At 32.3% G+C, this 23520-nt stretch overlaps 1 protein-coding gene across 25 annotated transcripts in view; it reads left to right on the top strand.

Moving 5' to 3' along the window:
• The window catches only part of Wdpcp (WD repeat containing planar cell polarity effector), a 519910-nt gene that overhangs the window by 319836 nt on the left and 176554 nt on the right, over window positions 1-23520 (top strand). For all 25 annotated transcript variants that reach the window (XR_013088670.2, XR_013088671.2, XM_076833808.2 and 22 more), the window contains 2 exons: window positions 5145-5333; window positions 8671-8794. Coding sequence is in view for 23 of the 25 variants with exons in the window: in XM_076833808.2 (XP_076689923.2) it covers window positions 5145-5333; window positions 8671-8794 (313 nt within the window). In the remaining 2 variants the exon portion in view is untranslated. The remainder of the gene's footprint in view (window positions 1-5144; window positions 5334-8670; window positions 8795-23520) is intronic.

The raw sequence follows: 23520 nt of genomic DNA, 5'->3' as shown, positions 1-23520 counted from the left end.
TTTTATAGAATTTCATAGAAATAGGATCATATAGTAGATCTTACTTTGCATTTTTATATTATCACTCAGCATTAATCTGTGAGAGTCTTCCATATTATTATGTGTATCTTATAAGTTTTTCTTATCTTACTGAGTAGTCTTCCATGATGCAGACATACCATAACTTTTTTATCCTGTCAAATACTGATTGACACAGGTGTAAGCTTAAAGGACTAAAAGTTTTATGTACTTTCATGTACAAATATTTGTATGGACACATTTCCATTTTTCTTGTGGAAAACCTAGAAGTATACAATATTTAGCTAAAGTAGCTCATATGCTACTTTAAAAGAAATGACCTTTTTTATAAAGTGATTATACCATTAATATATTGTTATGGTTTGCATATGAGCCGTCCCCCCAAAGCTCATGTGTGATTCAATGCAAGAAGGTTTAGAGGAGAAATAATCATTTGGGTTTATAGCCTTAACCTAATCAGTGAATTAATCCCCTGGTAGGGATTAACTGAGTGGTAATTGAAGTGTAAGGTGTGGCTGGAGGAGGTGGGAATTGGGGTGTGGCTGTGGGGTATATATTTGTATTTGGCCAGTGGAGTCTCTGTTGTCTGATCATTATGTGGCCTCTTGCCTCTGCCACATTCTTCTGCCATGATGTTGCACCTCACCTGAAGCCCTGAGGAATGGAGTTGGCCTTCTGTGCACTAAGACCTCTGAAACCATGAGCCCTCAAATAAACGTTTCCTCCTCTACAATGGTTCTGGGCAGATCTTTTATAACAGTGGCGAAAAAGCTTACTAAAACATGTCCATCAGCAATTTATGGACACGCTGGTTGCTCCACATAGTCACTAACACTTGACATTAATGGCCTTTTAAATTTTCGTCACTCTAGTGAGTGTAATGTAGTTGATGACTATTGGAGTTGAACATCTTTTCATATATTTATTGCTGTATATTTTCTCTGATGGAAGTATATCTTCAAATCTTTTGCCCAAATTTATTTATTTATTTATTTATTTTTTTAAAGAGAGAGGGAAAGAGAGAGAATTTTAATATTTATTTTTTAGTTATCGGCGGACACAACATCTTTGTTTGTATGTGGTGCTGAGGATCGAACCCGGGCCGCACGCATGCCAGGCGAGCGCGCTACTGCTTGAGCCACATTCCCAGCCCCTTTTGCCCAAATTTAATTAGATGTTTACTTAATGATTTATTAGAGTTCTAATACATATTCTGAATAAAAGGCTTTTGTAAGACACTTATGAATATTTTTTCTAGTTTATAGTTTACTTTTCATTTTCTTAACAGTATGGTTTGAGTTGTAGAAGTTTTTAACTTTAATGAAGTTCAATTTGTAAACTTCCTTATTTTATGGCTTCTGCTCTTCATGTCCTATCTAAGAATACTATCCCAAGTTCACAAAGATTTTGTTTTGTTTTGTTTTAGAAGTGTTATGGTTTTAGCTCTTAGATTTAGGTTTCTGGTCTATTTCAAGTAAATATTTTGCATATGATAAAGTTATGGGTTGAGATTAATTCTTTATTATGAATACTCAGCTGTTCCAGCACCATTTGCTGGAAAGAGTATTTTTTTCTCACATTGAATTACCTTGACCATATGTGTGTGTATGTTTATGATGAGTCTGTTCTCTTCCTCTGAACTGCGTATCTATACTTAAGCGTAGTGTCTTTCTTACTGTGATTTTACAGGAAATCTTGAAATCAGGTACTGTTAGTTCTCTCATTTTGTTGTTCTTTTTCATATTGTTTTGGCTACTCTAGATCCTTTGCATCTCTATATAAATTTTAAAACTGGCTTAGCAGTTTCTACAAGAAGACCTACTAGGATGTTGATTTACTTTGTGTTGAATCTATATATCAATTTGAGTAGGAATACAAATTAATAATATTTAGTTTCTTTCCACTTATTTAGGTATTCATTAATTTTTTTCTGCAATGTTTTATAGTTTTAAACATAAAGATCTTGTACATACTATGTTAAATTTATCCTTAAGTATTTAATGTTTTTGAAAGATGTTGTAATAGTATTTTATTTAATTGCAGTTTTTAATCATTTTGCTGGGATTATGTAGAAATCAATTTTTAAAATATTGACCATGTGTTCTGGAACCCAGTTAAACTCTGGAACCCAGTTAACCCAGTTAAACTCTTAGTTGCTATAACTTTTGTGTAAATTCCTTAGGATTTTCTTCATAAATGATCATGACAACTGGATTAAAAATCTATTTACATTTTATCTAATCTGTGTGCTTTTATTTCATTTTACTCACTTTTTACACTAGCTATGACATCAAATACAGTATTAAATAGAAGTGCTAAGAGATGACATCCTTGCTTTGTTTCCTGTCTTAGGTGGAAAACATTCAGTCTTTCATTCTACCTATGATATTACTTGGTTGAGGAATTCCTCTTCCATTCATTGGCTTCTATGACGTACTATCTTCAGTGAATTTTGAAACTTTTTCAAGTGCTTTTTCTGTATTTGTTAAAATAAGTATGTTTTTTTCTTTTTAATATGGTCATGTGGTGAATATATTGATTGGTTTTAAGATGCTTAAGTGATCTTACATTTGTGGGATAAATGTTATTTGTTTATGACATCTTTTTTATATATTTTTGGATTTGCTAATATTTTGCTAAGGAATCTTATGCTTATTTGTGAGGATATTGAAGTATTATTTTATTTTCTTTTAATGGCTGTCATTTTTAGAGCTGGTATAGTGATAATCTCATAAATTGAAGAGTATTTGTTTCTCTTGTATTTTGGATTATGCAGAGTACATATTTTCTTTTAATGTTTGATAGAATTCATCAATAAAGGCATCTGGACATATGCAGAGTTAAAGGGGTGTGTGTGTGTGTGTGTGTGTGTGTGTGTGTAAAGGTTTTTTTTTAAAAAAAAAAATTGAAATTTAAATAATATAAAACCATTCAAGTCATCTATTCTTTCTTTTTGGAAGAAAAGATGCTAGAGATCAAACACCAAGGTCTCTGAGCTACAATCCTAGCCCCTGTTTGTTCTTGAGTGAAGTTTGACATTTTGGGTCTTTCAAGGAATCCATTTAATTTAAGCTACATTTACATAAATTTACTCATACTCTTTACCTATTATTAAATGCCTGTAGTTATACAGCTCTTATTTTTGATATTGATAATTGTATCATCTCTTTTTCTCAGTTTACTGATTTTTTTCAAAGAGAAAGCTTTCAAGTTTATTTGATTTTTACTGTTCTTCATTATTTTCTATGTATTAGCTTTATTATTTTCTTCTTTCTATTTACATTGGATTTAATTTGTTCTTTTTTCCCTAGGTTCTTGATGCGGACACTTGGATTATTGAGCTTAGATCTTTCTTCTTTTCTAACTGAAACACTTAGAAATCTTCCTTTAAAAACCATAGCTACATTTCACAAAGTTTTTTATGTTATATTTCTATTTAATTCAATTTAACATAATGTCTAATATACTTTGTGATTTTTTGACCCATAGGTTATTCAAATATTTGGGAATTTTCCAGATAGCTTTCTGTTATAGATATCTAATTTATTTCTCTTATGGTTAGAGAACATAACCTGTTCATGATTTCAAAACTTTGAAATGTATTAAAGTTTCTTTTATTATTTAGAATATGCTCAGCTTGGTTAATATTCAGTGGGCCCTCAAAAAGAATGTGTATTTCATTGTTGGGTAAAGTGTTTTTTATGAATGTCAGATGAAATTCATTGATAGTGTTTTTCAAGTATTTTATATTTTTCCTGAATTTCTGTTTACATGATCTCTTGATTTATAAAAGCAGTACTGAAATATCTAACCATAATTACATATTTTAATTTTTTTCTTTTTAGTTCTGTCATGTTTTGCTTTATTATTTCAGAGCTCAGTTATTAGGTGTACTTAAGAATTGTTATGTTTCTTCATAAATTTTGAGCCCTTTATTATAAGAGTAAGAATTCTAGGTTAATTTATTTTTAATTCTCAGTACTTTAAAAATGTCTTCCTATTGTTTTCTAGCTTGCATAATTTTACATGCAAAGTCTGGAATCATTCTTTGTTTTTCTGTACATCCTATGCATCTTTTTCCCTCATTTTTTTAAAAATTTTGTTGTCTTTGAACTATTTGATCACAATTATGTTAGCTCTCCCCACCCCCAATAGATCAGTTCTTTCTCTTGCTACTCATAGAAGTGTTGCTTAGGGATAGAATCAACAAATCTCAGGTATTTTCAGTTTCCTGCAAAAGTTCTCTGCATTAATATCTACTGCCAAGTAGCCACCTTGATTTATGAGGACTTCCAGTGCTTGACTGCAGGCTCATAGAGACTCTAGGATAGTTATATTTGTTGATTGTACCAACACAAAAGGAATAGTAAAGTTTTACTGCTTAGTATAGTTAGGGCAATTCCCCAGATTCCCTATCAAGTTGAGTCCTGTTAGATATAGCACAAATTTTTATTTTGATGGGACTTGAAGTTAGTGTGAAGAATTTCAGCATCTTTCTCATTAACTAATTTAAAAAAAAATCCTACAACCTATAAATAGCCCAGTTAAGTGATGATGATAGTAATAAAAAGAATTGCAATAATATTTTATAATACTTTATAGCTTACAAAGTAATTTCACACACATTTTCTCATTTAGCTTTATGATTATTTGTACTGAGAAGCTATTGTAGAATTGCTAAAGTCAGTAAACATAAGCTAAAGAAAAAAAGATTTTATAGCTAGCCATTTTCAAAAGATGAAAAACAAAACAGAAACATGCTTTAAAGCCCTAGTATTTATTGTCATTTAACGCTCAGAAATTGTTAGGTTCAAATGAGATCAGTCTTTTAAAAGACAATTAAAGACCAGAACAGACAGCTTCCCCTGAACTTTTCTTTTTATGTTCTTGGTCCTCTAGAATTAAAAGTAAATTTTCTTTCATTTTAAAAGGATAAATGTGTTCCTGTTGTACCAAGATGTTTTATAGAAAATATTGGTTGAGAAGGGGATTAGTCCCATATACTAGCACTTAATGCAAGAAATATTTAATGTTTTTTAAAATTTTTTCCTTTATAGGAAAGTTAAGTCTGTTTTTGTTATTCTGTATTTTAAAAGATTTACCTAGTTTTATATGTTTTGTGGCAGGCATCCTCACTCAGGGACAACTGGGCCTAGTAGATATTGTCTTCCAGTACATTCATTGTGATGAGATCTATGAAGCAATAAACATCCTGAGCAGTATGAACTGGGACACCCTGGGCCAGCAGTGCTTTATCAGCATGAGTGCCATCGTGAACCATCTCCTTAGACAAAGACTTACTCCAGAGAGAGAAGGTCAGACCTGAATATTTTCACAAATTGGTTTTGTATATACATGAAGTACTTTTTTTGAGTTAGATGTTTTAAGACATTTTTGAGTAATGTTATTGGAGATTGAAAGACAAAAATGTTAATTCTCTATTAAGACTGAAAGGATTAGATAGCAGATAATTGCTCCCATGTAGTACTTACTATGTGGTATTTGTCAACATAAAGAACAACTTTTTTGTATAGCTTGTGTTGGAACTCACAATGCAGTCATTGTACAATTCAGTCTAAGTGTGAAATATGCTCAGATTTCAAACTTTGATCAGCAATTTCATGTACTCTCTTGGTCTGTAGACAAAGGGCCTCAAACAAAGGCCTTTATTACTCCTTCATATTAGACATCAATATTATTTTCCTCACATCCAAGTCCTCTCTCCAGACAATAGTCATTAACACTCACTTTTTGTGTGTGTCAGAATTGTATTGCAGAATTGCTCCTTCTTGTTTTCAATCTTCAAACTTGTGCTTTTGACACCTCTGTCCTTTCTGTCTGCTTGGATTTTTCCTACCTTTACTCAATAAGTAACTTTGCCCATAGGGATACTAGATGTTTATTGTTAAAAAGAAAAAAACAAACAAACAAGGTATGTCACCTACAATAATGATAATAAATCTTTTATGAGGTATTCATTTATGTAATATAAATTGCATCAAAAATTTGCAACTTCATTTACATCTTTGTGATAAGCATTGATATTAATGGTGGGAAATCATGGCCAACAAGAAATTGACCATAATAAGACAGGAAATTAGGAAAAACAAGATATGTCAAAAGGTCCTTTACATTTTCTTCCTTACTTACTTTTTTCTTACTTACTTATTTTCTGTGCATTTTTATAGATTTTCTTACTACATTGTTATTACATTTCCAAAGTAAGCAAGCTTTATTTTGATAGTGTTCTGTGGTTAATTTTCATCTTAGGAGTTTTAGAGAAGAATAATCAGTAATTACATACTGCTTCAGGAAGTCTGTATCAGGGTCTTGGGCAAACTCACAGAAATCCCATAATAATGATTTATTTAATAAAAATTGAATGGACTTTTTGGAGGTAGTACAAACCCATACATGAAGATTTCAGTGTTTCCACACTAAGAAAATTCCTTCCACAAGCCAAGTGAGATGGTACACACCTGTACTCTCAGCTACTAGGGATACCGAAGTAGGAGGATTGCAAGTTTGAGGCCCTCCTGGGCAATTTAGCCAGATCATGCCTCAAAACAAAATTTGAAAAAAAAAAAAAAAAGGCTGGGGATGTAGCTCAGTGGTAGAGTGCTTGCTTGTGTGGCATGTACAAGGCCCTGGATGCAATCCCTACATTGCTCCCCCACAACAGATACACTTTTACTGTCTTCTACAATGCTTGGCCCACAGAAGGTACTCAATGAGTATTAGTTAACAATAAAAAAGAAAGTTTAACTCCAAGTTTATTAGAGTATAATATATTGCTGTAATATTTCTGCCTGCAGAACTATCTCAAGTAATTATTTATTAGTATTGATATACTCTCAAGACCTCAAAATTGGGTACATAACAAGAAATAACAAAAACAGGTTCCCTAAAGAAAGCCTATGATGATACATAAAATCTATATAAGAGACCCTAAATTTATACTTAAAGAAGAAAAGTAGAAAAGATAAAATATTGACTGTCAGGACACTGAGAAATTGCTGCACCTAGTGAATTTATGTTGTAAGATTACTATGTCATAAGAAATATTGTTAAGAAATACACAAATGGGCATTATCAGATTCTTGCTCTAATAAAGGATATTTTCAAGGAACCATATTGGGGAGATAGGGAAATAAAAAGCTTTTATGATAGTAGCCTATTAAAATAAAATGCTTGCATGATGCTGGGTTATCAGAATATGTACATTTTAAGTAGATATGTGCATTTCCCCCTAAGTAACTGCAAAACACATTTCTAAAACATTCAGAATTCTTCTCTGTTGAGATTTATTCTATCTGATGCTAACAAATTTGACATGGTAATTTGTTTTCCTTTTATTAGTGGAACCCAGTGAGCTCTTTTATTTGTAGCTGTGTTGTGGTTATCTTTGAGATCTTCATTTCTGCCTTAAACATCAAGCTGGGATATCTAATGAATCTATAACTGTGCTGGGAGTTACGAGTATTCCATGTAGGTTCGAACATTTCAGATGTACGAAACATGCTGTCAAGAAAACAAGCAATGGCAAGAGACTCTGGCTTGTTTTCACAATAGCATTGCTATATTCAATTTTAATCTAAATTGACTGCTGCTTTGAAAGAAAATACCTCTAAAGTTCATCTTACTTTACTGTCTAGATTTATGATTAAAAAAAGAAATTACTAACAGCTTAGCCAAGTCCATAGCAATTACTCTGATGAGGAATTTAATACTTTCAAACACAAATGTGCCTACAACTAAAGAGTTTTGCTAAATAATGAATTGTTTATTCAACCCAGTACTGGCAGCATAAAAAAATCAGAGGAGTCTAACTGTGAACTGTAGTGTTCTCATACATACACATACTCTCACCATTATGGTAATTACTTAACTTTCAGGTATTTCTGGGCTGAAGCACAGTCCCATAGGCATGTCTTGATAAAAGACCAGACATTTTTTGCATTTTTCCCCTATTTTCTATCCCCCTTGTTTATCAAAATGTGTATTTCCCCCCCTATTCTCTAGTCCTCCTTGTTTATCAAAACTTGCTTTTTCAGTCCTCCTTTCTTCTCCCAGGGTGTTAGCTTTCACATATGAACAAAACCAAGAATCTTGTTGTTTAGGGCAGGATTTAGGAAAATATGGGGACTTTCACAGCCCTGTTAAAATTGCTGTAGAGAGGTGGTCTCACTGTTTTTATTTGTATTGTTGTTTTTATTTGTATTGTTTTAGAAACCATTTCTACTATGTTGACTTCAATTTCCCATGTGAAAAGGTTAGTCTTCTCTTTTCAGCTAAAAAGAGTAAATGTTGAGCACACTGCAAGTTGATTTTACAGGAAATACTAGTTCAAACTGTGTAACTTTGATGAGTCACTGTTTTAATTACCCATTTGTGGTGAGAGGTTGGTTCATTATGGATTTCTTCAGTTTTGACAGCTTTTTGTTGCTCAGAGTCATTGTCAGCTTTGCCTCAAGTGAAAGTTTATACACAGGTTTGTTTTTGTACCAGCTGTCATATTTTAATTTCATCTTTCCTGCAACAAGCTCACATTTCATCCAAGTTCGAAAAACCTGACTGACTGCAAACACGAGTATTCTGTTGTAATTGAAGGAGTTTCACTTGTTTTAGTGCTGCTATGTTTGAATTCCACAGCACAGCTTGAGGCAAGCCTTGGAACCTTCTATGCTCCAACACGACCACTTCTGGATACAACTATTTTGGAATATAGAGACCAGATCAGCAGATATGCAAGGAGATTCTTCCACCACTTGCTAAGGTGAATGCTGTATTTGGACTGATTTGTGTCAGACTAACTACCAATTTCAGGAGCTGCCATCTTTAATGAGAACATTCCATAATCTGGCTATTTTCTGACAGTCCATCCCTTCAAAGAAAAACATTACTTCTCTTGATATTTTTTATTTAATTTGTTCTTATTTTCCTCTAAGGAAATATTTGAATATTGTTTGGGAGTTTTACATTACTGGTATTCTTTTTTTTTTTTTTTTTTTTAGCTTTACTATATTTTCTAAGTGTGACCTGTATTCTTTAATATTCTTTCCCCTTTGATATTAAAGCAAAAAATACCAGCTATTAAAATCAATATAAAAATATTAACTCATTTTGTTCCTAGCATTAGAGAAATGTTTTCATTTAAATTAAAACTAAATATAAGAATATGATATAAAGTTTTGAGACAGTAATTGGTTTGCTTTCAGAATGACTATAGAAAGATTCATTCATTATCAAATAATGGGGCAGATTAATAATTTTACTGTACCTCATTTTCTCTGCTTTTCCTGGGTATAATATGTTCTTTTAACCTTGAGATATATTACAAATTAGATAATAATGTCAAAAATTGCTCTGAGAACAATACTATAGAAATTGGAGGACAAGTATTTTAGCATTTATATATATTATATATATATAAATATAGATATAATTCAGAAAACAGAACGGATGGATGGAAGGAAGATAAAAGGATGGACAGATAAAAAGAGATTAGAGCACATATAAATGTGATACCATATAAAAGAAAGGAAGTGATTGGCACAAAATTTAGAATGATGTAGAGTAAGTGAAAACAGGCAGGCACATGGAATGGAATCCTCTAGGTATTAGTACTATGTTCCATTTCTTAAGATGAGTGGTACATATCAGGGTCTGTTAAAAATGATTACTGCTTTTTTTGTGTGTATGTGTGGTATACTTTTGTATACAATATGTTTTAAAATAGAACATAATAGAATTTTCAGTTGTGTGTACCAAAAGGAAGTTGGGTTGATTTTTTGAATTTTTAAATTTTACTAATAATGTAATCTGTTATAATGCCTTTTAACTCTTTCAAAGACTAAAATATATATTCTCTAATTTTTTCACTCAGAACAACCCTGTAAAGGGGGTATTATCATTTAACAAATGAGTAAATTGAGGCCAATATGGTAAGTAGTTGGATTAGATGAAATAACAGATTACTGATGGTGCTGGATCTTGAACTGTTTTTTTTTGATCCTCTGCTCCTTACTCTTAAGACCATTTATCTATCATTTGTTGTGTATATTTTAGATGCTACCTTGTAAAATAACTGAAAATGGTCATCCACTCAAGAGTAGGCTGATTGATAAATATGCTTGACTGCCCAAAAAGGGGAGAAACTTCAGATTGGTCAGGGCTTGAGGAGATATTTTTTGTTGTGTAGATATTCATACTTTTCTATATATAAAGTGACACTTTGAACTCTACAAAGCAGTTAAGCCTTTGGAAAACAGTATTTTTAGAAGCTGAAGTGTAAATATATTGCAAGAGTTATTATCTGTAATTGAATCTTGCCTTTTTATCTGAATAACTTTAGCATATTCAAGAGATTCTTTACCCTAAATGAGGCTGGCTTCCATGAATATGTCAAAAATGCTGGGGCTGATGTCGCATTTATTTGGACCTAGGACTTTGCTATTTAGTTTTTCCTGTTTCTGGGTAATTTTAATTAGTTAAGCTGCTGCCTGAAGAGTTTAAAAAGATGAACATGAATAAAATAGAAGTTTTGGGAGCATATTCTTGATGGCTTTATTGTGTCTTTGGTCTTTCTGACTTTATGTAGTTGTTTGGTTTTTTGCCTAAACATCCTATTATGTAACCATCTTGCTAATCCTAGAATGCACATATTCTACAAATGTGCAAATTTTTTGTTCATTGGTTTTATTCAAATATAGTTTCCCAACTCTTTTGGAGCTACTTTTGATAAAGTGACTATTTTAAAAATATTTTTTAGTTGTAGTTGGACACAATACCTTTATTTTTATCTATTTATTTTTATGTGGTGCTGAGGACTGAACCCAGTGCCTCACAAGTACTAGGTGAGCACTCTACCGCTGAGCCACAACCCCAGACCCCTAATTATTATTAATGTTATCATTATTATTAGACTTTAGCTTGCTTTGTGGTTACATCTGAAATTGGATGTTTTCCCTTGTGGTATACTAGCTTTTCAGTTTTTTTTTTTTTTTTTAGTGCTTTCCTACTATTTCATTTATAATGAATGTTTACCAGTTATTCTTTTGATAGTAAGCTATCTATAGCATTATGAAAAAAGAAAAGTAAGTTTAGAAAAAAATTAAATGAGATAGCTTAAGATGCACCCATTCTTTTGTTTCATCTGCTGCCAAGAAGTTCTCCTGCTTAAGGATAGAGAAACAGACCAAAGGCCTTTTGGTATTTGTGAAGGGCTACAATTGTATTACTCTCTGTGCTTTGATTAGTCATTTTAATACTCCTTTAAAAAGGTTATTAAATGATGAAACAAGTCCTAAACAGTAAAGACCATCATAGAGATTATTAAATTAAAGATGAAGAAAAGGAGCCTCATGGAGATTAGGGAAGTACCTAGGATCACTCACATGGGACTCAGATTGCCTGAATCCAGACTGGACTCTTCCGAGAAGTAAGAATTAAATATTAGATTGATTTTAATTTCATCCAGCATGGAAAGGGTAGGGATAATGGATAAGTATATTATGTAGATTATTAAAGTAAATGTTCTGAAAACAATAGAGGAATTCTACAAGCATGTTTTTTTTTTTTTTGCCTCTTTTGTCTTTAGCAAATATTAATGTTTACCTGAAAGCTTTCCTCCAAATTCAAACAAATCTGAACTTTAAAACTTATTTTTTCATGTTTTTTTCCTGGAATCTTTTTGTATATATTTAAAGTGATTGATTTTCATAAAGAAATGTTCCCTAGACATATAAATTTTTGCTTCTAAAATTAAAGACAGAAGGGCCGGGGATGTGGCTCAAGTGGTAGCGCGCTCGCCTGGCATGCGTGCGGCCCGGGTTCGATCCTCAGCACCACATACAAACAAAGATATTATGTCCCCCGATAACTAAAAAATAAATATTAAAAAATTCTCTCTCTCTTTAAAAAAAATAAATAAAATTAAAGACAGAAAGTAGTAGAAACACAGCCTTGATATGGTAAAGTGTTTATTATAATAAAATGTAAAGAGATGATTTTGAGAAATCATTAAGCTGGAAAACATTTACCTACAGAAGGCCTTCTTTGCTTAAAATAAGTTTAGAAGGTAATTATTCACCTTTCTTCCTCAATTAAATTGCATAGTATCCTGGAAGTACCGAATAGGAAAGTATTAGCTAGAGTTTTTCATCATAAACAAATAGGAACTATAATAATAATGTGTAAATTTTGATGACAAAGATTTCAAATGAATGTGCTACATGTGAAACTTATATTATTCATATGAAAATAAAATATTTTCCCCTCCTTACTATATAAGATTATAGTTTTCTGACATCACAGTGTTATGCAATTGTGACACAGAGAATCATGCTTTTAAAATGCTTAGAAAATAGTAAGCAAAATTTGGGAAAGGAAGCTTTATTTTAAGCAATATTATGTTTATGAAATCTTTATGGGAAAGTGTACTAATATTTACATTTTTCTTTGCAATGCAAAAACAATAAAAATGAATTGATGGATGTATAGAAGAATAGATAGAGGTGGAGAGATATGTGATGAAACAGTATTATAAAATATAATGATAAAATCCAGAAGTACTTATCTATTTTGTTAGGGCTGGTTGGGGAGGATTACCTTTTGTAAGGGAGCTTTTTCCATTCCTGCCAAGGGTGGAGAATAAGATGAGGGGAGTCCTCTGCCATAAAGGCAATTTTTAAAAAGTTGTGATGCTAACCAATAAATTAGGAAACCAAGCAAAACTGACAGAACATAGACACAAATCACATAAAGGCCATGCCATGAAAAAATTTTGTATACCTGGCCCTTCTTCCTCAAGGCTTCCCTTTCACAGCTAATCAGGTTGTGAGCCCCCTGGTGGGGGCGGGGGAGCAAAGTATCCAAATGCTGTGCATCTATTAGTCTAGTTTTCCTGCAGAGAAAAACCATAAAGAATTTATTAGGCAAATTTATTACATCTGAATGTGGCTCAAACAGTAGCGCACTCGCCTGGCATGCGCGGGGTGCTGGGTTCGATCCTCAGCACCACATAAAAATAAAATAAAGATGTTGTGTCCACCGAAAACTAAAAATTAAATATTAAAAAAAATTCATTCTCTCTCTCTCTCAAAAAAAAATTATCACATCTGCAGATATCACAGCTCAAGGAACAACAATGATATATAAAACATGAGCGTCAATAACAAAGTAGCCTGTGTCTAGCTCTATGAGATACATTTGTTTCCATTGTGTTTTTACAGTGTAGAAATAATAATCCTTTGTTTTATTATGTATTTAAACTTAACAGAACTGTGTTTTATTCAAAAAACTATGAATTGGTGATGTAGCCTTATTTCTAGTTATAGATAGCCCTCAAGCATCTGCTTCCTAGAGAAGGATAAGTATCATTCGATATTTTTTGAATTACCCCCAATGTCTTTTCTTTCCCCACACATAAGCATGTTCACGTAATAAAGGATTCAGTTTGCTGTAGATTCTGATTCTTATTATATTTATCTCATTACATTTTATAGAAAAAGATACTTCAGTTTGGTCAGTATCTGGGAAATTGAGGATCATCTCTGTCTAAATTATAGACAGATGGAGGAACAGATACTAGATTTTCTCAGACTTCCTAGTTTATGGACCTCAGAGTATTGAAGTGGTTGAAAAAAAGAGGATTACTTTGGTAAAATCTTTAATGAGCACTCTGATTACATGTGGTTATTGCTATGCAAGGGCACATGTTTGTCTTTTGGTTATTGATTTTATAAATAAAAGTTGTTTAAACCCAAAGCCTTCCCATTAATTTAAGTTTTCCTGATCCTCACACTATACAAGGCCATTGCCATTTTTTGAAACATAAAGCTGCATTTTTTTTTCCAAACAAAAATAGCTTCTGATTGTAGACATAACATACGATTTTTTCCCTATAATTTAAATATCATGACCCTCTTGTCAAGTTAATAAACATAGATCTACATCCTCCTGTAAACAGATATGAACTATTTCCAATTTTTTGGTATTATAAACATTGCTTCAAGAAACGTTTCATGTACATAGTTGATATACCATGCACACTCATATAAATATATATATACACACACATATGCACATATACACTATATATTTCACAAACTTGTTGTATTTTGAAGATTCTTGATACTTATTGTACAATTTTCCTGTTATCATTCTGTGAAATCACTCATCTCATCCTACCAATTGTGGAAATAATCAGTTTCTTAAAACATTGACAATTGAAAGAAAATTGGCACCTCGTGGCTTTAATTTTTTTAATGTATGATTTTTCCCCTCATTTTTTTCTGGCTATTTGTTTTATAATAAACTTTATTTTTAGAACAGTATTAGGCTCACAACAAAGGTGAATGGAAGGTACTGAGTTCCTATATACTCCCTGTCCCCAGTAATTTTAGTTCCTTTTCTAAAAATAATGATTATTATGTACATTTGTAGAGAGAGGCTATATGTACCATATGTGAATAGCTACTATTTAATATGTACCACTATTTAAAGCTGAAGACTTTTTAAAACATGATTACATTTAAAAAATTTTGTTTTAGTTGAAGATGGACACAATACCTTTATTTATTTATTTTTATGTGGTGCTATGGATCAAACCCAGTGTTTCACACGTGCTAGGCAAGCGCTTTACCACTAAGCCACAACCCCAACCCCAGAAGCATGATCACATTTAATCCCCACATCCCAGTATGAAGACATGAAGACATTTTTTATTCCTGTTTTCTAGATGAGGACACTTAGATTAATTAACTTGCTCATAAACAATAGGTAGAACCGAATTCTTGTGTGGGTCCAGCTGACCTCAAACTCCTTTCTCTTTACCACCACACTATGAAGTAAACCTCCTCAGGAAATAAGGAGTTCTTTCTCCAGAGGTACTTTGTAAAAGGAGGGCTACATACTGCAGTCTAATATAGTGAATAACAAGAAAGTTTGAACATGGGCACATTCTTAGTATCCTTTAGCTTCCATTTCTTAATTTATAAATAAGGATAATCATGATACTTACCACTGTAGCATATTGTGAGAATTAACGTAATAATGCATGTAACTAGAACTTAAGATATAGGTTGGCACATTATTAGTAAGGGCACAATGAATGCTTAATATTGATTATGGTGTTGTAGAGAGTAAAAAAATTAGATAAATGTGGACCAAATGATCTTTAGAACTTTACTTCTTGACTTTTTTTTTCAAAAATTAAAAAGAATTTTTTATTCTTATAGTACATTTGGACCAGGACCTAAAACTAGTCTCTTTTTTAAATATATATTTTTTAGTTATACATGGACACAATATCTTTATTTTGTTTATTTATTTTCATGTGGTGCTGAGGCTCGAACCCAATACCTCACATGTGAGGGGCAAGCACTCTGCCACTGAGCCACACTTCAGGCCCAAACTACAGTCTTTTGATCTCTTAGGACTGGCTTTCTTTGGGTAGCCCTTCTTTTTACCTAATGGAAGGACTAATTGAGAGTTCCTGGTTATCAGCTCACTCAGTCTAAAGAGAAAATGGCCTGGGGCAGACATTGGGCAACTTTGGCAATGGCTTAATGCAGAGCGGTACCTTCAATTGATGTAAGATCCTGAATTCATCTAGTACTCCCAGAATCAAGTTTCACTGTAAAAAATGTAATATCATTTATACCTTGTATGTTATCAGACAGTGGTTGTGAATATTATTATCAGAGTCAGGTAAACATTGTGGCAAATGTTATTTGAACCTACACTGAACTGTTTTGTGTGCCATTCTTTATAATTTACTACTGATATTTCATAATTGTTCCCTTAGACTTGGAAAATGTAGAACCCAGTAAATAGGAAAAATTTAGCTTAGAGAACAGAGATTTGAATCTTCTATTTAAAGGATCCTGAGTAACAATATTATGAAAATTCAGGGTTGAAAAGAGCCTAATAATATAGGGAAATCTCACATGACTGCACTCAGTCCCCTAAACCAGAAGATTATCCTCCTGGTTTGATGGTCAGATTTTCATTTAATTTTTAAAGAAAGCATCTCCTTCTAAAAATGCATTTTCAGTGGGGCAATATTGCCCTCAAAGGGGCAAAAGTTGGTTCTTAGGGATTGAAAAAAATATTAGATATTATAATGATTTATGGCCTTCCAAATTTTATAACTTAGTATTTGATTTATCTTAAGAAATTTAATTAATTTAACCTGAATTTAAATATAATACTTAACAATAATATTGTATTACTTCAGAAACGAGAGTTTGTTGAGTAAAGGTACTTCATAGATCCTAGCAATAAGAAGTTGGGAGTTAGGAGTTCCTATTATATAGGAATGGGGGAGGCAATTTTTGACATACCAAACACAATAGAGATGGGACCAACCTAGGTGTGCCAACACAGCAGTGGATTTGGGTCCACATATGATAATACTGAGCTTCTGTGACAGTGGAGGAAGTGGTAGGAAAAGATAATAGGGAATAAACAATTCCAGCAGTGGCAAGAGATGCAAAAAGGCAACTTTGTCTCTTAGGCTCTAGGTTACTTTTCGAACAGAAGCAATCCTCAAGCACACAACACAGTTATTATTTTTAAAAATTAAACTTAATTTTGAGAAAATTATAGACTCATGCAAATGTGAGAAATAATAGAGAGATTCTAGTACCCTGACCCAGTTTCCTCAATGGTAAGATCTTACAAAATGACAGTAATATATCATATACAGCTGATTGACATTAATGTAGTCAAGATACAGAGCATTTTTATCACCATAGGATTTCTCATTTGCCCTTTTATAATTACCCACTTTCCTCCCACTCCATCCCCTTCCAAGTCCTTGGCACCCACCAATTTGTTCATTTTTATAAATTTGTCATTTTAAGAATGTTATATAAATGGAATTAAATAGTATGTAACCTTTTAGAGGATTGGCTTTTTTCACTCGGCACTAATATTGTAGAAATTGATCCAAATTGTTACATACATCAGTAGTTCATTCCTATTACTGAGTAGTACTCTATGATATGAATGTACCACTCTTAGTTTAACCAGTCACTCACTGAAGGATATCTGGGTTGTTTTCAGCTTTTGCCTATTATAACTAACACTGCTATAAACATTTATATACTGGTTTTTATGTGAACATAAATTTTAATTTCTCTGGGATAAATGCCCAGGAGTACAGTTGCTGGGTTATAGGATAATTGCATGTTTAGTTTTTGTTTTATTTTGTTTTTAAGAAAACGCCAAACTTATCCAAAGTGATTGTATTTGATGGTTCCACCAGTAATATGTGAACAATTCTGTTTCTCTGCGTTTGGTGCCAGTATTTAGTGCTATCATTTTTGAAAATTAATTTAGCCATTCTCAGAGATATGTAATGATATTACATTGTGGCTTTAATGTCCACAATATAATGGAAAATAATGTTGAACATCTTTTCATACTATTATTTGCCATTAATGTCCTTTGGTGAAATATTTTAATAACTTTTGACCATTTTCTAATTTATATTTTTTTAACTGTTAAGTTTATAGTTTCCCTTATAAATACTTAAAAATACTCATCCTTTGTCAGATATGTGGTTTGCAGTATTTTCTTCTAATCTGTAACTTATATTTGGAGCTACACATATTATTATCTTTTCATATATTATTACTATCCTTGTGATTATCATACTTAATACTACTAAGGGACCTATCTTCAGAGAATGGCTAAAATACTTTCAACATTTACACCAACCACTACCATAACTTGTTTCTCCCTTGCATTGTTGTGTGTGAAACTCTATGATAAAGTTCATAGATTTTTAGATCATGTGGCTTGATGGAAACAGCAAAGTATAGGTTTGTTATTCTTTCTTATATTTTAAACTTTACTGTTTTAGTTTTATAAAAATTCTTTTTTACACACAGATATATACACACATAGTTATGCTTATTTTTAATACAGCTAGCAACGGGTAATATTTCTTTTTTAATATTTTTTTGTTGTATATAGACACAAAACCTTTATTTATTTATTTTTTAATGTGCTGAGGATCGTACCCAGTGCCTCACATGTGCTAGCAAGCACTCCACCACTGAGTTACAACCCCATCCCAAGATAATATTTCTGTACTGCTTTTTCCCCAATATTTTTTTATTTGTTCTTTTTAGATATACATGACAGTAGAATGTATTTTGACATACATACATGGAGTATAACTTATTCTAATTGGGATTTCATTCTTGTGGTTGTTCGTGGTGGGGAGATTTACGGGTCGTGTATTCATATATGAACATAGGAAAGTTGTATCTGATTTATTCTACTGTCTTTCCTATTCCTATCCTGCTTCACTTTTCTTCATTCCCCCTTTTCTAATCTAACCTTAACTGGCACAGTGGCCCTGTTACAAGTGTTTTACCAAACTTTGACCAACATGTAAAATTTATTTTGCTAAACTGTGTAGACATGCTCTTACCATGTTATTTATTAACTGGAGCATTAAGAAGAATGAGTGATGTAATGTTATATAGGTGGGGTATTTGTTTTTTGCAAACAAGATCAGGCTGTTAGAGAAAAAGTAAATGTTTTTATATTATTTGAGAATCTGACCTTAGAGCATGGGAGGCAGCACAGTCAGTTTTAGTAAATAGTTCTGGAGAGAAGGATGTAGTGCTGAAAGGTGATTGCTGAGAATGCTTTTATATACACTGTCAGACATAGATTTAGTAGAGTAGTAAAATTGCATGTAGTATTGGTTTGTTTTCTATTTTTTGTTTTACTCATTGTTTTTCTTTTCCCCAAATGGCTTTTTAAAAAACTTTTATTGCCTTAACATAAGTGTCTAACTCAGTAAATTATATTCATCACAAAGTAAACACAACCTTTGAACCAGTGCCCCAGTAAAGAAATGGAACATTACCAGCACTTCAGGGAACCCCCTTCTCCCTTTGTGACCTCCCAGTTACCCTCTTTCCTTTTTTGGGTGTAACCACTGCCCTGCATTCTAATACCGTAGAATGGTTTACCTATGTTTGAACTTTTTTTTCCTTAAGTATCAGGAATTGAACGTAGGGGTACTTAACCACTGAGCCACATCCCTAGCCCTTTTTATTTTTTATTTTGAGGGTCTTGCTAAGTTGCTTTTGGTCTTTGTTAAATTGCTGAAGCTGGCTTTGAACTTGGGACCCTCCAACCTCAAAACATCAGCCTCCTGAGCCACTGATGTTTTTGAACTTTTATGAATGTTTTATGAATGTTTTTTTGTATGTTTTCTTTTGTGTTTGCCCTTTTTTTCAACATTATATTTGTGAAAATAGTATGTGTTGTTGCATATGGCAGAAGTATGCTTATATTTATTACTGAATTTATATGTTCATGATAAATGCTGTAGGTATATACTATAATTTATATATCTATTTAACTGTTGTGTGACATTTCTTTTGTAGTTTTGAGCTATTTGCAAATAACATTGCTATGAGCATTCTTGTACATGTTGTTAGTGCATATGTGTAGATCTTTTCTAAATTTAAAGATGATTAAATTTATTAATCATCTTTATTCTTTTTGAATTGTCTGTTCATTGCATTAGAATATTTATCTTTTTCTTATTGGTTTCTAAGCAGTTTTAATAGTATCAATATTTTTTAATGTGTTGCAACCTTTTTTCCCAGTTTTCTATTTGTTTTTCAGTCTAGTATTATAGATTTGTTATTGTTGTTCCAAGAGAACTTTTTATAAGGGTAATTAATATATTAGTGGTCTCCATTATGGTTTTTTGGTTTGACATAGATCTTATCTTCCCAGATTATAAAAATTATTTGCCCATATTTATTTCAGTTATATTTATGACTTCTTGTTATACATTTAAATTTTTTCTCTAAAAATAATTTTAGTATATGAAATATTTTCAGCTTCAGATTTATTTTCTCCCAATTATCTGACCCATTGTCCTAACATCATTTTCACAATTTTCTCTTGATCAGTTAGCCTACTTTTTCCACATTCATAATTTTAGAACAAATTTTGGCAGCAGTCAGAAAGTCAAGCTCATCCATTAGATTCTATATGCAGACATTCACATAGACACATGTGTGTGCATTTTATGAATTTGAGTCAATATTTAAAGATTGAGATATCAGAGAAAAGCATAATTTCTGATTTTTCTTAAACTCAGATCATTTATTAATCCTGTGCCTGGTTTTTTGAGAGTGATCATTTAGGGTTTCATTGGATATGTGCTCTCTTATAACAAGCTTATATTCTCCAGTTTGCCACAACCCCCACCAGTTCTTGTTGCTTTTTACCACCTGGCTCATTAAATATATTTCTGTTGGCTTCTTGGTCCTGTAGACATTTAAGTTATGAGCGGTATTTATTTCTAATAATTATTCCTGCTGCATACTGCTTCATTTATTATATAACTTTGTATATGATACAAAGAATTATTGAAGATGTTTCTACTTTGTAATAAGTTTTTAATTTTTCATAGGAATTCTAGGGCCTAAACAAACAAAAGAGGTTTCCTAAGGATTTTTATTATAATTTTAGGAAGAATCAACATGTTTATAATATTGCTTTCTTCTGAAAAATGAGTTCTTTCCATTTTATTCAAATTTTCCTTTATATCACTAATTTTTACATATATTTTTTGTTGTTGTAGGTGGACAATAATACCTTTTTAAAATTTTTTTATTTTTATGTGGGGCTGAGGATTGAACCCAGTGCTAGACAAGTGCCCATCACAGCCCCAGCCCATCACTAAATATTTTTTTTGTGCATGTGTCTTGTTTAGTTTTCCCTGAATATTTTTTTAAATTTTTTTATTATTTCCTTTTAGTTGTAGATGGACACAATACCTTTATTTTGCTTGTTTATTTTCATGTGGTGCTGGGGATTGAATCCCAGTGCCTCACTTGTGCTAGGCATGCACTCTATCAGTGAACCACAACCCCGGCCCCTTTTTTTTTTTATATATATTTTGGCTGGGACTTCTTTTCAATGTCATAAGTGTTAGTTCCTGGTATATAAGAAACTACTTATGTTTGTATATTAACTTTGTACTGTATTACTTTTTTGAAAATTTAAAAATTATTTCTAACAGTTTTGCAGGTCATAATTTTAGCCTTTCAAGGTGAATATTATATTGTCTACAAATAGTCATCATTTCCCCCCTTACTTCCACATGGTGTAATTCTTGTCTAGTAAAGAATAATGGTGGGCTGGGGATGTGGCTCAAGCGGTAGTGTGCTCGCCTGGACAAAGATGTTGTGTCCGCCAAAAACAAACTAAAATAAATAAATAAATAAATAAATATCTAAAAAAAAAAAAAAAAGAATAATGGTGGGCTGGGGATGTGGCTCAAGAGGTATCGCGATCGCCTGGCATGCGTGAGTCCTGGGTTTAATCCTCAGCACCACATACAAAAAACAAACATGTTGTGTCTGCTAAAAACTAAAAAATAAATATTAAAAAAATTCTCTCTCTCTCTCTCTTAAAAAAAAAAGAATAATGGTAAGATAACTTTGTCTTATTTGTGACATCAATTTAGCACAGTACTGTTTTGAAATATATATTTGTGTCTTCCTAATTACTAAGTATTTGAAACATATTTTGAATCTTTTAGAATGCTTTTTGAGGATCTTTAAGTATGATTATATATAGTTCTTTTTCCTTTTCTATAAGGATAGCCCACTTTATTAATAGATTTTCTAATAAGAAATCATTACATTGTTAGAAGGTAATACTATAACCACAACTACAGAAGTAGTTGTAAACAGTAACATGATTCAAAATTGCATGCTATGTCAAGATGCTTACTTTAAAATAAGGATATTACTGTTTTGTAGATGTAAATGAGTCTCAACTTTGATGTTTCTTATGTCTTGAGCAATAGTTTTTTGAAACCATTATTCTTGCATTTAAAACCTTAGGCTTGAGCTGGGGATATAGCTCAGTTGGTAGAGTGCTTGCCTCAAATGCATAAGGCCCTAGATTCAATCCCCAGCACCACCACCACCACAACAACAAAAAATCCTTTAGGTTCATTCTTGAAATATAAGAGGAAAAAACATCTTGATAATGATCAAGGAGATAGAATGAAATCATTAAAAATACTTGATCCAAAGTTCAGACAAATGGAGAAGAAATGAAGAATAAATGGAATAATAGAAAACAGTAAGTTTGGGCTGGGGTTGTGGCTCAGAGGTAGAGCACTCACCTTGCATGTGAGAGACCCTGGGTTTTATCCTCAGCACCACATAAAAATAAATAAACAAAGATATTGTGTCCATGTATAACTAAAAAGAAAGAAAGAAAAAAGAAAACAGCAAGGTTGTAAATTTAAACCCAAACTTAATAATCATGTTATATAAAGTGGTCTAAACACTCCAATTCAATACAATAGAAACAGCATAAAACAAAGTAGACAGACATCCCTGAAAATCAGGACAGACTTGAGTTAATTTGCAAGTAGGCAAGTAGAAATATGTGTTAGATATAAAAGACTGATGATTCAACATTGGATAAAGGAAATAGAAGATATATTCAAATATATAATGCCCCAAAAGGTCCCTGAAATACAGAAAAAGAAAAGAATTTTGCATTGTGGCTCAAAAATATTATGCCTAGTGAAGATTTTTGTCAAGGTGAGAGTCAACAAGCAAATATTCCCAAATATCAAAGTCTTCAGTGAAGCATCTGTGAGCCCTTCAGGAAAAGACTACTTAACAATGAATTTAAACCAAATACTTCTCAGAAATGGAGACTGAATTATAAAACACATAGGCATCGCAGTAACTAGTGCTAAACAGCTATAGAAATTATCATTCACTTTAAAAACAGGAAGTCAGGGAATACTGTTTGAGAGTGATGTAAGTAGTTAAAAAACTGAATATTTTTTATAGTCCCTGGAAAATAATATGTGGTAAAAAATCAAGTATTTGCTGGATGCAGGATTGCATTCTGTTATCCCAGCAACTTTGGAGGCTGAGGCAGGAGGATTGCAAATTTGAGGCCATTCTCAGCATCTTGGATCCTATCTCAGAATAAAAAAAATAAAAAGGATTGGGAATGTAGCTCAGTGGCAGAGAGCCCTGAATTCAATTCCCCAGTAATGGGGGGGGCGGGCGTGGAGGGGAGAAAAAGTAGTTCATTCTTAATCAGAACAGTGACTTTGGGCTGCCTGAGCTGACTGTGTGTAATCAACCTGTAGTTTTGCTCAATAAAACATGGCTTTCCTGTTAAGTTTAAATGATCACCACAGTGAAAGACCTACAGCTGGAATGGAAGAAAAGCTGGAGAGAATTATTGAAATGAAGAATAGAATTTAGCATACTGGAGCTTGAGCAAAAGAAGAGAAACAACAGGTGCCATGGGCTGTTATCAGCATTTTTTAATTAACATCTGCTTTTAGCCCTAAGCACTTTGCTGGAACGAGCCACGTGCCTGTATTCAGAGATAAACACAGGCTATTGAGAAGCAGCTAAGTAGTGAGAGGTTAGTATAAGGGGAAGGTTTTCCTTGGGAGGAGAT

This window comes from Callospermophilus lateralis, chromosome 14 (assembly GCF_048772815.1).
Source record: "Callospermophilus lateralis isolate mCalLat2 chromosome 14, mCalLat2.hap1, whole genome shotgun sequence".
NCBI classification, from domain to species: Eukaryota; Metazoa; Chordata; class Mammalia; order Rodentia; family Sciuridae; genus Callospermophilus; species Callospermophilus lateralis.
The sequence above is the reverse complement of the archived record's forward strand: the minus strand, read 5'-3'. Positions and strand labels throughout refer to the sequence as shown.